This window comes from Nothoprocta perdicaria, unplaced genomic scaffold (assembly GCF_003342845.1).
Source record: "Nothoprocta perdicaria isolate Ctin4 unplaced genomic scaffold, notPer1 scaffold_164, whole genome shotgun sequence".
NCBI classification, from domain to species: domain Eukaryota; kingdom Metazoa; phylum Chordata; class Aves; order Tinamiformes; family Tinamidae; genus Nothoprocta; species Nothoprocta perdicaria.
The window spans coordinates 281,712-296,787 of NW_020454805.1; the positions used below are offsets into that span (position 1 = coordinate 281,712).

At 40.2% G+C, this 15,076-nt stretch overlaps 1 protein-coding gene across 1 annotated transcript in view; it reads right to left on the reverse strand.

Moving 5' to 3' along the window:
* Nucleotides 1-14,845, reverse strand: part of ADARB2 (adenosine deaminase, RNA specific B2 (inactive)) — a 106,904-nt gene extending 92,059 nt beyond the window's left edge. Inside the window, exons 1-2 of the mRNA XM_026035672.1 lie at nucleotides 14,763-14,845; nucleotides 6,258-7,165 (exon numbers count right to left, since the gene is read on the reverse strand). Of these exons, the coding sequence (XP_025891457.1) occupies nucleotides 6,258-7,165; nucleotides 14,763-14,784 (930 nt within the window). The 5' untranslated portion in view covers nucleotides 14,785-14,845. The remainder of the gene's footprint in view (nucleotides 1-6,257; nucleotides 7,166-14,762) is intronic.
* Nucleotides 14,846-15,076: the final 231 nt, after the last annotated feature.

A 15,076-nucleotide genomic window follows, 5' to 3' on the forward strand; every position in this document is an offset into this window, starting at 1 on the left:
ACACATTCACCCCCGGGCAATGCAGACCTGCTCCTTCAAACTGGCACGCGCCTCGCCGCAGCGAAGCCTGTCAAACAGCATCGCAGAATGTGGCAAACTGCATGGGTAGGTGGCTCCCGCAGCAGGAGCGCTCCCGCTGTGCTTGGCTCTGCTTGCGCGAAGATTGATATGCCAGTTCACATGCATATTCCTGCAGTGAGCACTTCACGCAGACGGCTGCTCTCATTCTTTTGGCAGGCAAAAATCACAGCCTTGCCATTTACAGACTGAAAGCACATGACCTCCCTGCTGTGGGTTCATGGCACAACTCTAGTACCAAAGCCGTAGTTCCTTGGACATTGAGAAGCATTGCTCCCTTGGACAGGTCTTAGCATTATCTTCAGCACAGGCTAAAGTGAGCTCGTTCTTCTACATGACAGAAGAGATATCCTCATCTCCTGGTTGCTTGCATTCACTCATCTGTCAGTTTTTAAACTACCTGTTATCGCTTACTTTAATATAACAGAGATTTAGACATGCTACTTTGCTTCAATGTAGCAAGATGCCTCCTGTGGTCTGAGCTGCAGAAATCTATCTGTGCACATCTCCCCAGCCTGAGGAATGGCTGAGATCATGTGAATGAGCTGACACCTCCTTTCCTAGGGGCTATGCCAAGTTAAATTATCCTGCATTTGCCAAGGAGCATTACGATTGCTCAGTTGATGCAAAATATGGCATTGTTTTGCAGCAGTGCCTGAATTTCCATGTACAAACCCTGCAGTGATGCTACATGTGCTGATGCTAGGAGAGCAAGACAGCAGAGGTCCTTTCACCCTATTAGTTCTTTTCCTCTGATTGTACGTACACAGCCCTTCTGCATATCTCCTTGGTTTTGCATGGATTATACACATTAAAACACTTGTTTCTTCATCTAAGATTCTAATTGTGGTCTGTTTGGGACAGTAATCATCTTTTATGTTGGGCTTGCATGCAAGGTGAGGGGGCAGTTGTGGTTACTCAATTGTGAGCCTAGGAGTGACTGCAATCTTACTAGCAGCCAGGATAATAACAGCAGTATCCAGTGCACTAATGCTGTGTCTCTAAATTGGTTCTTTTGCCATTATTTTGCCTTAAGAAACTGTAAATAAATGTCTCAACTGCCCATTGCTGATTATAAAAAGCAACTTTTCCACCTACTGCAAGTCAGAAATAGAAGGCTCAAAATAGAAAAAAAAAATGTTTTTATATATACATATTGCACAGGCATTTCTCTGGTCCCTGATCTCTCCCTCTCTTGCACTGTCAGGAGCTACGCACATACCTATTAGCTACCTTTCTTTGTGTGGTATGAGATGGTGAAAGTTATAAAAAGTTATAAAAATTGGATATGTGAACAGGCTATTCACATAAACACACTGGAATGACTTCTTAAACCTTGATGCCAGCTATGTGCTTCCCTCTCTGCATGAAGTCAAATCTATCACTGACAGCCTCAGCCCCAGCTTAGCTGCAACACAGGGGCGAGGGCATGGTCACAAGAAAGTTGGCAAATGTAGATAGAGAAATAAAGTAAGAGGATAGGAACAATTGCATGAAAATGAAGTGTGTTTCCCAACACACAAAGAAATAGGCTCTTGTTGGGAACTGGATCATAAGCTTGGCTTTTTCATACACTACAATGATTATTCTTCATGTGACATTGCCCTCTGAGGTGACACTGAAGTCTGCTGGTTGGGATCCTTGACCTGCACACTGTGAAGAATCAGGGCAATGAGCAAATCCAGATTGCTTTGGTCTGTAAAGGAGGTTGAAGGCAAACAAGGGATTTAACTGGATTCAGATGGTCAGCCTTATTTGCAGAAGGAAAAGCCTTGCTTCCTTCTGATGATGCACACACAGTACTCAGTGAGTTAATATTTAAGTAAACAAACTAGGTGCTGCTCTGGAGTCTCTGGATGTGAACCAGCAACAGCAGTGTTAAGCAATTTCAAAGTAGAGGGAATGCGATTTTCACACTTACTCGTTTTTAATTTAGGTCCATTTGAAATCCAAGCAACCCTCTATTACTGATTTGTTATGGCAATATTAATTAATGATTTTGCTCTACAGCACTAAGAATGTTGTTTAGACTGAGTGAGATAGATTAGAAGGAGTACAAGATTAGAAAAACAATCTGTAAACTGGTCAGATGCAGTTGGGGGTCACCTTGATTTCCTGAAATGAGCACATTGCACTCAGAAAGTCTGGAAATGTACGAACAGATTTCTACCAGTGCAGACTCATTAAGGCTGGCTGGGTCAGCACTTCTCATTGCTGTCTCCTATTTTGGATTACAAGAATATTAGCTTCCAAGGCAAGGAAAACAATTGTCAGACTGCCATGAAGATTGATAGTCAAAGAAATTGGATATTAGTTCATAGACATTATGAGTTTATACTAAATATGCCACGAAACAAGTGGTAATATTCAGTGACACAGAGAAGGCACACAATGATGTGTTGTGATTTCCATTCTCTCGACTCACTTTTATCTCTGCTGTTTTCCATTAGGCTAGTAGATATCCAGCTTCCTTTCTTCGATCTTCTGATAAGCACGGCATGGCCACCCACCATCAGTAGCAGTTCAGTGGCATGGATAATAGTGGTAGCTTGAAGAAGGCTAGTAGCTGATAGATTGATGGGCAAATCTTGTGACCATTACAGCTGGCCCTTGGGCTATCTCAGCTATCTCTTATTCACTCACACACTCAATAGCTTAGGCCTCGCAGCCATCATTGTACATATGTAAGATCAAAGTGGATCAAAGCACTGTTAAGAGCTGTAAAGATGCCATAATCTGAATTATGTTGTTTCTAAATTATGTGTTTAAATTATGAGATGAAAAAAGATTACTGTTGTAAACTATGATTTGTTTTTGTTACTTTAGGAATATAATTTTGCAGTGTGCAGCAATCACAGAAAAGAAATCGGAGGCATTTTCTTTTAAGAAATACTCAGTGATGTACGATGCTGTAAATGTTTCACAATAGAATTTCAGCATTGACAGGTGAAGGGCAGGAGTGGTCACTGAAGAAGCAAGTTGGGCTGCAACAGCCCTAGGGAATTCAGCTATTCTTGCTTTGCTGTTCTTGCATTTTCTTCATTTGCCTGAAACAGAAGGGATCAGGGTGGATGGATTTTATCTATGTGCCATAGATACAAACCACCATTTCCTGGTGGCTCAGGAAGCCTCCTGCGTAGGCAGCACCTATCACAACAGACTGGATATGGTAGTTCTTTTGACATTTTACACTGAAACTTCTTTTGGTCAGCACAAAAAGTGCCTGTTAGGCGGGGGGCACGCCCAAGGGACAGGCTGAGAAATGACAGGTATCCACTGGATATTTTGATGAGCAAGGATCAAATGTCAGAGGTGGAAGGTCCAGTTTGCATGGACATCTGAACTCTTTTGACACTTGTTCAGGCACTGGGAAAATCTTAAGTTCAGCAGAACTGGATTACCAGTGTTCTGAGATGTCTGGCCTTTCCTGCTTGTAGCAAGGCCAAGCACAGGTCTGCTAGAGCTACTGGTAAGAGTAAGGACTCAGGAACATGTGGGCATGTAAAGGTGTAATCCTGAATTCTATAAAATATTGAAAATATAGATGCAATGGTTAGTTATTATACTTGGTCTGTTTTACTTTTCCTTACTATTGTTGATTTCATCATCTGATAGTCTAAGAAATAAGATGGATTATGAAAAAAAAGAGAAGGTGGTTGGAAAGGACAATAGTTACTTCTTCCTCTGTGAAGAGATTTCAATATATGGCCCTAAGCCATTTGAGTTTTGGGGCACTCTTCTGCACCTAAACAGGCTTGAAACTCAAACTATGCCTACTGAAGACCTACTGAAACTGAAGTAGGTGCATCTTTGAAAAGGTGGCCTGAGATGTGTGCATAAAGGCTTGGCTCACAGAAGTTCATGGAGACAAGAAAGAGCTTGTGGCAGCTTGCTCAGACTGCCGTTCAATGAGAACAACACTCTCATCAATACAGTTACCCCAAAAGTTGACAAAGCAGTGAGATGGGCTGAAGTACTGAGCAAAGAAAGTCGCTTGATGAGATACTTCAAAATACAGTAAAAGCCAGCTTCTGCTTTTAATGCTTAATCTATAGGCCTGCTGAAGTGAGTAGCATGAAAGTTGATTTTGTGTCATGGCTGCTGCATCTATTGGTACAAGTGGTTATTAGTAAGGAAGCAGGCAGAAAGCAGTGTTAGGGCTTATGTCAAGATTACGATGCTGAATTCTGGCATTAAAAGTGTCTGACTAATCTTTTAGTTTAACAATACACAACCACTGAAATACACATACTGGCAGAGAAAGTTCAGTGGCACCTTTTTGCTGACATTTATGCTTCCAGAATAGTGAGAAGATGACGATAAGGAGGGCATAAGTCTACAGAAAGGAGAAAAGGACATAAAAAGGAAAATATACCCTGAAGAATATGTGTGTTGCCTTGTGAGCAATTTGGGATCCAGGTAAGAGGTAGTATTCAGGTAGAAGATGGTTTTAAAACCAAGCAACCAGGGAATAGTTCACAGAGATCATGAACTAAGGTAATGGTACCTGTGGTGCCATCTTAGAACAGGAAAAATCATCATCCTGTGAATGGTAGGTTTCTTAGTTCATGGTATTTAACTGCTGATCCACCTAGCCAAGTTCATTGGGGTCAGCAAAGCAGTAGGATGGGAGAAAGAATTCCTCTTTATATCTGGTTGCTAGGTTTCCATGGGGATAGGCATGTTCTTAAAAACAAACTTTAATTTTTACAAAATCAATTTACGCAAAAAAAATGCATTGGAAAAACTGCATAAATCTTTATTTAAATCCCACTCACTGTTCAGAGGGGTACTGTGAGGAGGTTACTGCCAGGTTAGTCAAGCCTTTTAAAACATGTGCAAAGCACTGTGAAGGTCATTATTTTTATTAAATTAGGATGTTCTCCCATTGGTACCTAGAATTTACTAACATGAATTAGAAGGAAAGAAGAGGGAGGATTATGATATATTTAGAATTTCTTACATTTCCTTTTTGAAAACTTAAGAAAGGAACTTCTGGTTCACCAAACATAATTCCTGGAAACTGCAGGCAGTCATGTCACATAAAGGATTCATTTCCTGATCAAACTCCCTCTTGCTAATGAACATTTTTACTAATGTTAATGAGAATTGCTACTAATAATTTGCATTTACACACTACTTAAGGATCTTAAAGTGTTCTTTCATAAAATATGCCCATTTTTTAGACAGGGATATTGGATTTAAATGACTTGCCTAGGGTCTCACAGCAAGCTAGCAGCAGAATGACTCTTAGAGCTCCTAGTGATTTGCATTAAATCCTGGACATTAACAACTCCCTTCATAAAGGGAGCTTTGTAGTGGTGGATCAACTCCTGGTGCTGGTGGATCAAACCTTTTAGGAGAGTGCAAGCAAACCAAGAAATTAATTGAACCTATGTAATGCTTCTCAGTGTCTGCAAATCCTGGCTTCCTTTGAACCTAGAAAATTGACACAAATCTGAGCATGCAATGCCAAGATAGCCTTCGGCATATGACCAACTATGAAGTTTTGATTCACCAAGTATGTACCTCAGATCTATACTTTCTATATGAACACATCACTAATCTCTACAATTGTTCCAGGATGACTCCAGGGCCTTAACCATTTCTTTTACTGTTGGAGATGTATTTGAAAAAAAAAATCAAAAAATAGATCTATAATATAAATCTTTTAACTTTTCTTGCAGCTGAATTGTCAGGAGAGTAGCTCTGACAATGGCATGTTCCTTGTCATTGCCGTCTCTTCCGAAGAGCACTGTTTTCAACAAAAATTAACTCTAAAAGGAGCATATGGGGCATGTAGTTATATTTTGTTTATGGATTACTTCTATCAAGGAAAAGGCAACTTTACAAAACAACCTGCTTTTTTCACCTGTATTGATGCAATCATTCTCTCTAGGAAACTGAAATGTTGACATTTCCCCTATGTTTTGCATTCTCCTCTATGTCACTTATGAAAAGGCTTTCAAATTGTACCCAGTGGTTTTAAGATACAATTTTTTTTAAGCTTTTGCCTGTGGCATGTGGCTGTTTCTAGGAGAAAAGAGCTTAATTGCGGCACAGTACTTACTATAATTTCAGAGAAGCCATCTTACAGCACAGTAACAGCTATAACGACACAGAGTACATTAATCTACACAATTCCTGCAGCTCGGCGGTGGCTACCTGAGAGCTCTCACCTGTGGCAAATGGTTACATTTACTCCTGCTGGGAATGTGGCTGGGCAGACGAATGTTAAAGAGGGCCTGCAGAGCAGCTTGCGCTGCTTGGCCTTTCGCCAGCTTCTTGCTACGTCCTGAGCCTTCGAATGTTCTCCCGTCCACACGCACGGCCATCACAAAGCTCTTGATGTGCTGCTTCTCCACGGTCTCTGACAGGCAGACATATCGCAGGCCCGACCGCAGCTCATTTAGCAGCACCACCGGGTTCTTCTCGCTCTCTGCTTTGGATACCATCTTGTGCTTGTTTTGCTTACTGTGGCCCATTAAGTCCAAAGTGTGGCAGAGTAGCCTCCCATGTCGATAAGCAGTGGAAAGCAACTCATTATTAACTGGCTTGTAGACTGAGAAGTCCTCGCTGTGTGTAGATGGTTCAAACTCCTTGAACAGAGTGTCTGGAAAATCTGCCTGATCAGAAGTGAAGTCCGTGGATGGATTAATACAGTTGCCCATGGCAAAGTGAGCTTGGCAAGCATTTGGGAACTGAACAAAAGACTTCAGAGCTAGCTCTGCTGCACGCATTTTGGCTTTCTTTTTTGTGGGTCCTGTTCCTTCAAATGTAAGTCCATTTACTTCTACTGCAACAGCAAAGACTGGAGCATGCACTGGACCTGTCTGGGAAACCATTTTATATTGTAAACCTGGTTTAAGTTCATGTAGCTGAACCAGAGCATTCTTTGGTGTCACTGACCATGAGACTTTCTTCCAGATGAGTTGGAGTTTACAGAAATGGCCACTGTTGCCTTCCTCTAAGGGTCTTTTTCTCTTACTGCTTGATGTTCCTCCTCTTGCTTTCTCACTAGAGGATATGGGATGATCCTCCAGGTTGCCAATGTTTCGATTTTCCTTCACTTCTGCACTGCTGGTACCTGTCAGTAAAAAAAGAAAAAGAACTCACAGTTGTCATCACAGTAGTTGACATCATGTTGACAAAAAGAAAAAAAAAAAGCTAATGATAGAAATTTTATAAAGGAAAATGATACTTTTGCCTGGCTTTCTTTAAGGGGGAAAGTATAATAGTTTTCTTCAAATGTGTATGCTTTCTATGATTTTTAATTTTTTTTTGTTAGAGTACAGATTCTCAACGTGTGCTGAATGATTATTTTCTCACCAAAGTTTTACTCTCATTAGTCACTATCCTCCTATTAGATTACATCACCCAAAGGGAAAGCAAATATGATGCCATACAACTGAAATGAACTACTGCATTCACAGTGCATAATTACTTGTAAAAAGTGAACAGCTTGCAAAGATTCCTTAGTCTGAAATTTGTTCCATAATCCATGTGGGCAAATACTTATGAACACATTATTAGAAATCAAAAATGATTCACCAGTGATTCACAAATAGAAAAATGGGCAAGTGTATTGAATAATTTATTTTCAATGAATAAATTGACCGACCAGCTCAACTCCCAACATAGGCTCTTTTTTTTGCTAACAAGATGAATCCAGCCTAAGAAATGATCACACAGATCTTCCTCACATTTGAAACTATGATTTGTTGTAGACTCACATCCCAGTTTAATATGTGAGAATTTTTCTGTCAAGTTCAATTGCAGATACTCTTAGCTCCTTCATCAGCAATAACTAATACCACAAACACTCTAGATAAATCTAAATCAGACTAGGAAAGCCAGAGCATCATGATGTGAGTAATTGCTGATGTAAAGGATGATCCGTGTCAAAGAAAAGCAATGGGAGAGAGTGACTGTCATGAAACACTGTCACGATGGGCAGAGGGAATGAAATGACAGCCGGGAGCTAGGGAGGGAGCACTCAGTAGTTGGCAAGCCAGTGAATCTCACGTTGCTCTCAACTACACTTGTGCAACATCTGTGCTGCAAGGCAGTACTCTTTGCTTCAGGGGATGTATGTCTGAGAATGGAGATTCATCTCGATGGTATCCTGAATGAGAAGGAAAACATGTTGCTCCCTCAGTAAGGATCTTCCAGCATTTCTATCATTTTTGATGCATTTTTTTAAATGCATTGCATCTCTGACTTATCCTTCACTCTTTCAGTGCCTTGCTTGGGGAGTTTAATCAGCCTGTGAAGCAGCCCCTTTCTGGTGCTATGCACCTGGATAATGGCTTATATTCTAGCACAGCTCATGATGCTTTCCCCATGTTTTGGTATTGTTAGATAGGAGCATACTAGCTGTGGTAACTGCATGAATCCCCAAACCAAAGAAGATCCCCATGGTCCTTAGAGGATAGAGAATGGATCTTCCATGACTTGCAGGGTTGTGACCGTGTTCTGCTTCCTCTCCACCCTGACATGCAATCCTGTTGAGAGGTGCAAGCACTTAGTTGCATGTTGAGCCTGGAGGAGTTTACGCTGGAACAGCATGACGGTGCCACAGCCCCAGGATGAAACTGTGACTTGCAGAAGCGCAGGAGCCTGCAAGAATTATGTTGAACCAACCATACTAGAAACCTGCCTTACATCCCACTGAAAAATGGGCAGGATGTGCTTGTAGGAAATGTCAAAAGACTTTTTTCCTAAAGGTGCAATTGAACTGCATACATGCTTGCTCTTCCAAAGGAAGCAGCTCACTGGTTGGACCTTATTAAAAAAAAAATGGCACTATTGCATGCATGGCAATCCCTTGGCAGGAATGAAACTTTAGGCTTTCTTTCCTAAAAACACTGGCACTCACTAAACCTTCAGCCTGCATCTGTGTTTCCTCAGTTACTTGCTTAACTCCATATATGTGCTGAAAAGCTTTGCTGATGCTGAAGGTGGACTGACAAATTAAGGTCTTAGCAGCTACTTAATTTTTACTTTCTAAAGCTAAGGAGAGAGAATGAAGACAGGTGAGAAAGGAAAGAAAAAGAAATACATAATAGAAAAAGAAAAGTTTCCCCATATGGCATTCAGCCATACAAAATGTGAAATCTTTAAAACAGCCTCCCTGGAAATAAGACACTTAAAAGGTCAAATTAAATAAGACACAAGGATAAAGTAGTCTTTTCTTGTTGAGTTCACAACTCTATTTATGGAAGCTTTGTACTGAAGGGAAAGGAGATGCCAGCTTTAACTTTGCTCTGCTTAACTTGGCAATGACTTTGGCCAGACATTTTCTGGCTGTGATTGTATCTCCTGTTTCCATCCCACTTAGAATACATCTCTTTGTTTGTGTGGTTTTTTTTTTTTTAATGTGAAATATTTTGACTCAAAATGCTTTTTTGAGTGAGGCAGCTTTGGTTCTGTATTTCATACCTCCTCTTTCATCCTATCTAATAGGTTTTTGCAGACCCAATTATGGTACATAATGATATTGAAGTCAAGAGGCATGACAAGAAAGATAGTTCTTGCTTCACACTATACTCAGGTTTGAAAAGAATTTGTATTGATTATGCACCACTGAATAGGAAAACTGTGGGGGTTATTTGTATTTATAATTTATATTGCCTTCTTCCAGCTATTTTTTCTTTCATAATCAGAGAAGCATGGATTTGTGACCTTAGCATCTTATCTTAATCACCCTCACTAACACAGCGATTAACTAAAAACATGGCAACATAACAATAAACTTTACTTATTTGTCCTGAAATTTTGTCTACAGAACTGTCTACTGTAGGTTTTGGGAAGAGGGAATTTGTACCCTCTAATGTACCTAAAGGTACCCTAATGTAACTAAAAAAATGCAAAGATGGCAGTACAAATTTTCAGGGGCCAGACACAAAGGAACCTTTGAAAAAAATGATCTACCTGAAGGTGATGTGTATATTTATGGTATGTTTTGGCATAGTTACACTAATGGAAGTCCTTGAAGATATCCTTACATCTAACCAGATTCCAAGAGGATCTGATTCTGAAACACTGATTAATAATTTGGTTCTTCACAGATCTCAACAAGAGCTGCAGGAGGCCAAAAGTCCTCTATGTCATGTAAATTAGAGCCAGCCTGAACTGAAAGAAAGCCTCAGAGAGCTTGCGAGCCTGATGGACTTGTGTGATATCTGCCAGGAGCGGGACAATGTGAAATTACTTTATACTTCCATGTACCTTTGAAATAGAAGATCTTTGAAATGTGTCTTTTATGAGACCTGTGTGTAGCAGACACAAGATTACCTCTCTAATGGTGGCACATGTACTTCTATTGTGAAAATCAGACAAAGCAGGCAAATGACACCAAACTACATAAGGTAAATACTGTAAGCAACCATAATAGAACAATCACAAGCAATTTTAGAAATGAAGAGCACTAAAAGGAAAGGGATAAGTCAGAGGATATACACAGGGAAAATGCAAAACTGGATCATTTTCAGTCCTGTTATCTCTTATAATGTCTTGGTCTTGAGTTTCCAAAACACATTCTCTACATTCGGAAGAAAAAAATATATAATCAAATATAGTTTTTCTTTGATGAAAGGTTGGAAGAGAATAAAATCATGAGGGGAGGGGTGAGGAAGAGAAATATTGCAACTTTTTGGCAATAATTTCTGCTTTACTGTGTAAGAAAAAAAATGGTTCTTCGTATTATCTCCTTATATAACTTTATTATCTGATTTTTTCAGTTTTACAAGCAAAGGGAGACAGTGCAATCTTCTATTTGCTTTAAAATTTGAATAGGAGAGAAGAAAACAGTTATTGAAATATATGTATTTGTGTATTTTCCCTTAGTCTTCTATCTCCTCTTTCATGTTTTTCTCCTTTGGTCATTATGCACAGTAGAGTTAACCTGGAGAGTCTGCATCATCAAGAGCTTTTCAGAACTATAATGCATCACTAATAATGACACTGCCTATGTCTCTGGGTCATAAGGGCTCTGAAGAACTAGCCATCCGATACTCCACGCTACATTTGAAGAGATAATATTGTTCCTGTTGAAGGTTATTCTGCTGCCAAGCCAACTACCAGGGAGGATGGGAAAGGAGAAGTAGGTGGCACCCTCATTCTGGCTGGTGTTTTTAATACTGAACTACAAGCAACAGTATGTTTTTGAAAAGTTATGATATTGAAAGAAATTTACAGTGTCTGTGGTATAGCAGACTTCTAATATAAACGAGTTCTATGAAACAGGAAGTAACTGTCTTTGGAAATAGTCAGTAAAAGTAAAATTCGTAGCAATGCATTTTGAACAGTACAGGTTGAACTGCCTTTATATTTTCCTGCATCCTGCATTTTAATATTTAACCCCTGTTGGACCTGCTTATGGAGAGTATGTTTTTGCTGTGCAGCTGTATCACATTGACTGCAAAGGCTAAAAGGGTTGACCTCCATAATACCTGTTATAATTTGAAAGGGGGAAAAAAAATCACTCAGAAGCAATAGGCATGAACTTGGGAGTCAGGGCAATGGTACAGCTCCTGCACTAATAGCAATGTAGGGTAGGCTTCTTTGGGAGGCAAAACAACATTTGTATACAATTATGGAATCTCTAACAAAGATTTAGGAATTCTTCTCCTAGGGATTTTTAAGACCATGTTATTAACTTCATAATAGTAAATTGTAGCAAAGAGTAGAAATCACACTTTCCTTTCTAACATGCAGGCATACAAATATATATTTTAAATTTCCATGAAAGCAGTAAATATGGTGAGTCTACGTAAGGAAAACCTGTCATAATAGCATTGTTGCAGATGAAATCCTTCCTGGTAACTCATAGGCCTCCACCTAGGTCCTTGTGCCTGCTCACAGGCCTCCACCTAGGCCCTTGTGCCTGCTCACAGGCCTCCACCAAGGCCCCCGTGCCTGCTCAGTGGCACCATATCTGCACATCTGGCACAGTAGCATGGCATGACTAGACCCCAGGCAACATGTGCTGCTGTGAGGGGTGCATGGCAGTTTTGCAAGGATCAGTGTTTGACTATGGCTATTTGGCTATTTGACTTTGATGTGGCATGGGCTGATTTAAGGTTAAGGCATAGGCTGAGGTACCTAACATTGTAAAGGGCAAGCAGGCAGTGAATGAGGAAGGATTATACACTGTTTCATACAGTTCAAGCACTACAGGCCGCAGGCTTGGAATAAAAAAGGATTGTTAATCACTGAACTCCCTGTTCCTGGATGCTGTTGAGATCACAAGTAGCAGGGGGCTCCAGAGCAGACTCGACAGGTCTATCAGTGTCTAGGTAACAGGATGATTCAGGTGCACACTCAAGCTAAGTATATTTCTTGCTGGGTGCTAGAAAGATAAACCAAAGGCAGGATCACTATTTAAATGGCCCTTGTCTCGATGTATCACTAGCAGTGGCTGTTGAAGATAGTGTGCAGAGCTAAACACTCTATTTCTAATCCAATATCACAGATCTTTAATTCTTAGGTGTGACTGTCTTTGGGGAATGCTGAAACAAGGTTGTTGCTTTCTTTCCTGTTTATAGTAAGGTCTTCTTTGGAGGGTGGTTATTAGTTTACTAAGGCAGGCTATTTTGGAGGGGACTAGTGGTTAGCATTATTTTGTGGATCATAAGCCTATAAGGTATCTATAGTCTAAAAAGCACCAGTTGAAAATGCTCTTGTAATTTAACTGGCATGGGCCCCTTTGTGAAGAGGGCCTAAAGGAACATGAAACATGGGATTTGAACCTCTTTCAGCTAATAGGACTCTCTGCTTTCATGTAGCACAGTCCAGGATGTAGCAGTCTCATAGGACTCATACAAGATAGTTGAGTTAGTGAAAACCTACAGGGATATCTGAAGCACTATGCTACCTTGAACAGTTCTTCCAGCCATTAACTGGATAGTTAACACAGTACAAGACACAGCGTTTTCAGATCAAATCCCCAAAGCTCTTTAAAATATGTAATATCTACAGTGATATCTACCTGCTATGGAAGTCAGTGGGAACTCTGTCACTATACCAGAACTGAGCAGAGCTGAACACTGAAATATGTCTGAACTTAATTGAACTTAATTCAGTTATTTTTATATATATTCTAATAGACAACATTTAAAAAGTATATGTTGCATGTGCCTGTAAATAGATTGATGCCAGGAGTATGTTTGAACTCGGAGAGAAGTAGGCAGGATATCCCTATACTCAGTGAAATTCACTGTTTTTCTTTCATTAAATGTAGGTTATCCTATCCATGTGAGTTATTTTAAAGCTAGCACAGGCACGAAGCAGTCTTGGCATTACTGCTGCAGTAAGAAAATGGTGTTTGGCTTGTACAAACTTCCTACATTACCTAAAAATAACTGAGTAGTAATTTGGGAAACATTACGCAGGAGGTGCCTGCACCAGCTCATCATGGGCTTAATGTGTTTTTTGTGTGTACTTCTCATATCTCTTCCTGAAAAAGTAGCCTCCCTGGGATCAATTCTGAAGGATTTTCAAGACTTTTTTGCCTTTGCTAAGATATCTAAAAGGTTGTCCCTGTGCTGCAGGTATGGTGTGATGTCTGTATGATACTCAGCAGTATAAAATGAAGGCTGTGCTCCTTCAACAGTTATTCCCTTGGTGCCACAACATGTTTGATAAAGGCAGATTAGCAACAACAGGGAAAAAAACCCATTCCTCCCACCCACTGCTTCTAATAGGGCAACACGTCATTGTGTTTCTGGCTGGAAAAGAAACCCATCTGGTAGGCGATACTAAAGCTGGAAGAGATCTTCATTTACTTCAGAATGCCTTCCTCCCTTTTTTTAATGACTCAAGATATGTTACAATAAGCAGGGCTGGATAACACACAATAGTTGCTTCTAGGTAATAAATGGACAAGCTTAGTAAGGGTTATTTAGTCCTAACTGTGCATGTTTTTCCTGGATTTATTGTTGTTCTAAAGATTTCACTTCTGTTTCAAACTCAGCAGTGCTTTCCTGTAGCTGTGAGGCCACAGGTGCGGCAAGTGTTGGTGTCTGCAGCCTGGCGGAAGGGCCCCAGAGAATCCTCTGGCTAATTTTTGTGCTACATTTAGTTCATTTAAGCCTAGTTAATCATCTCTTTTCAATTGGACTTGCTTTCGAACTATTTTATGCTCCAAGTTGTGTCAAGCAGGAGTGGGACTAACAGTTTTTTAAAAAGAGGACCTGGTACTTCAGTGTTTACTTTGGCAAAAGTCCTTTTGTAATCAAGAGACTGTGAACCGGGGAGGAATGCAAAGCAAACAGAAAGGTTCTGTCTTTTAGGGGCTGTGAGAAAAGCAAGCAAGCAAAACAAGGTAAGGCAAGCAGGGAAGAAAAGGAGCTACACAGTCCTGAAACACCTAAACACCTCCCTTTGGTAAAATATTTTACTTTACATTTGTGATGTACAATTTATTGCCACTCTTACCAGTGACTGTGAGGGGTCAGTGATTGTGCAGGGAAAAGGGGGAAGTTGAACTGAAATTAACCCCTCTTTCACTGGACATAAGAGAATATGCTTTCATTCAGCATCAGATAATTCTGCATTTTACTGAAGGATTGTGCTATGGCCTGCCAATATCTGCAAATGTACTTAGTGCCCATCACAACTCCTATACTTCAGTGCTTTTAGGTAGCTTTATTGTCTGTCTATAAAGAAAAGAGTCTGCTTACTTAAATTGTCTTCATCTTCCATACTGGTTGCGCCAGGACTCAAATACTTGAAGGGTGCTATAAAGGTTGACAGTATGCTTACTTTTTCTAGAAGAAAACAGAAGAAAAGAGACACATAAAAATCAGTATGTTGTCAATGCCTTCAGACCTCTTCCATGCCTTTCCTCAAGTGAGAAACATTTTGGCACGACCATTCCTTTTTTTTTTTTCCCTTGATTCTACATTTCCATCAAAATTCATACAACCATGACATATCCATCACAGCTTTCATGTGTGAATGCCCAAATCCACATTGCCTCTGGTCTCTGTTATTC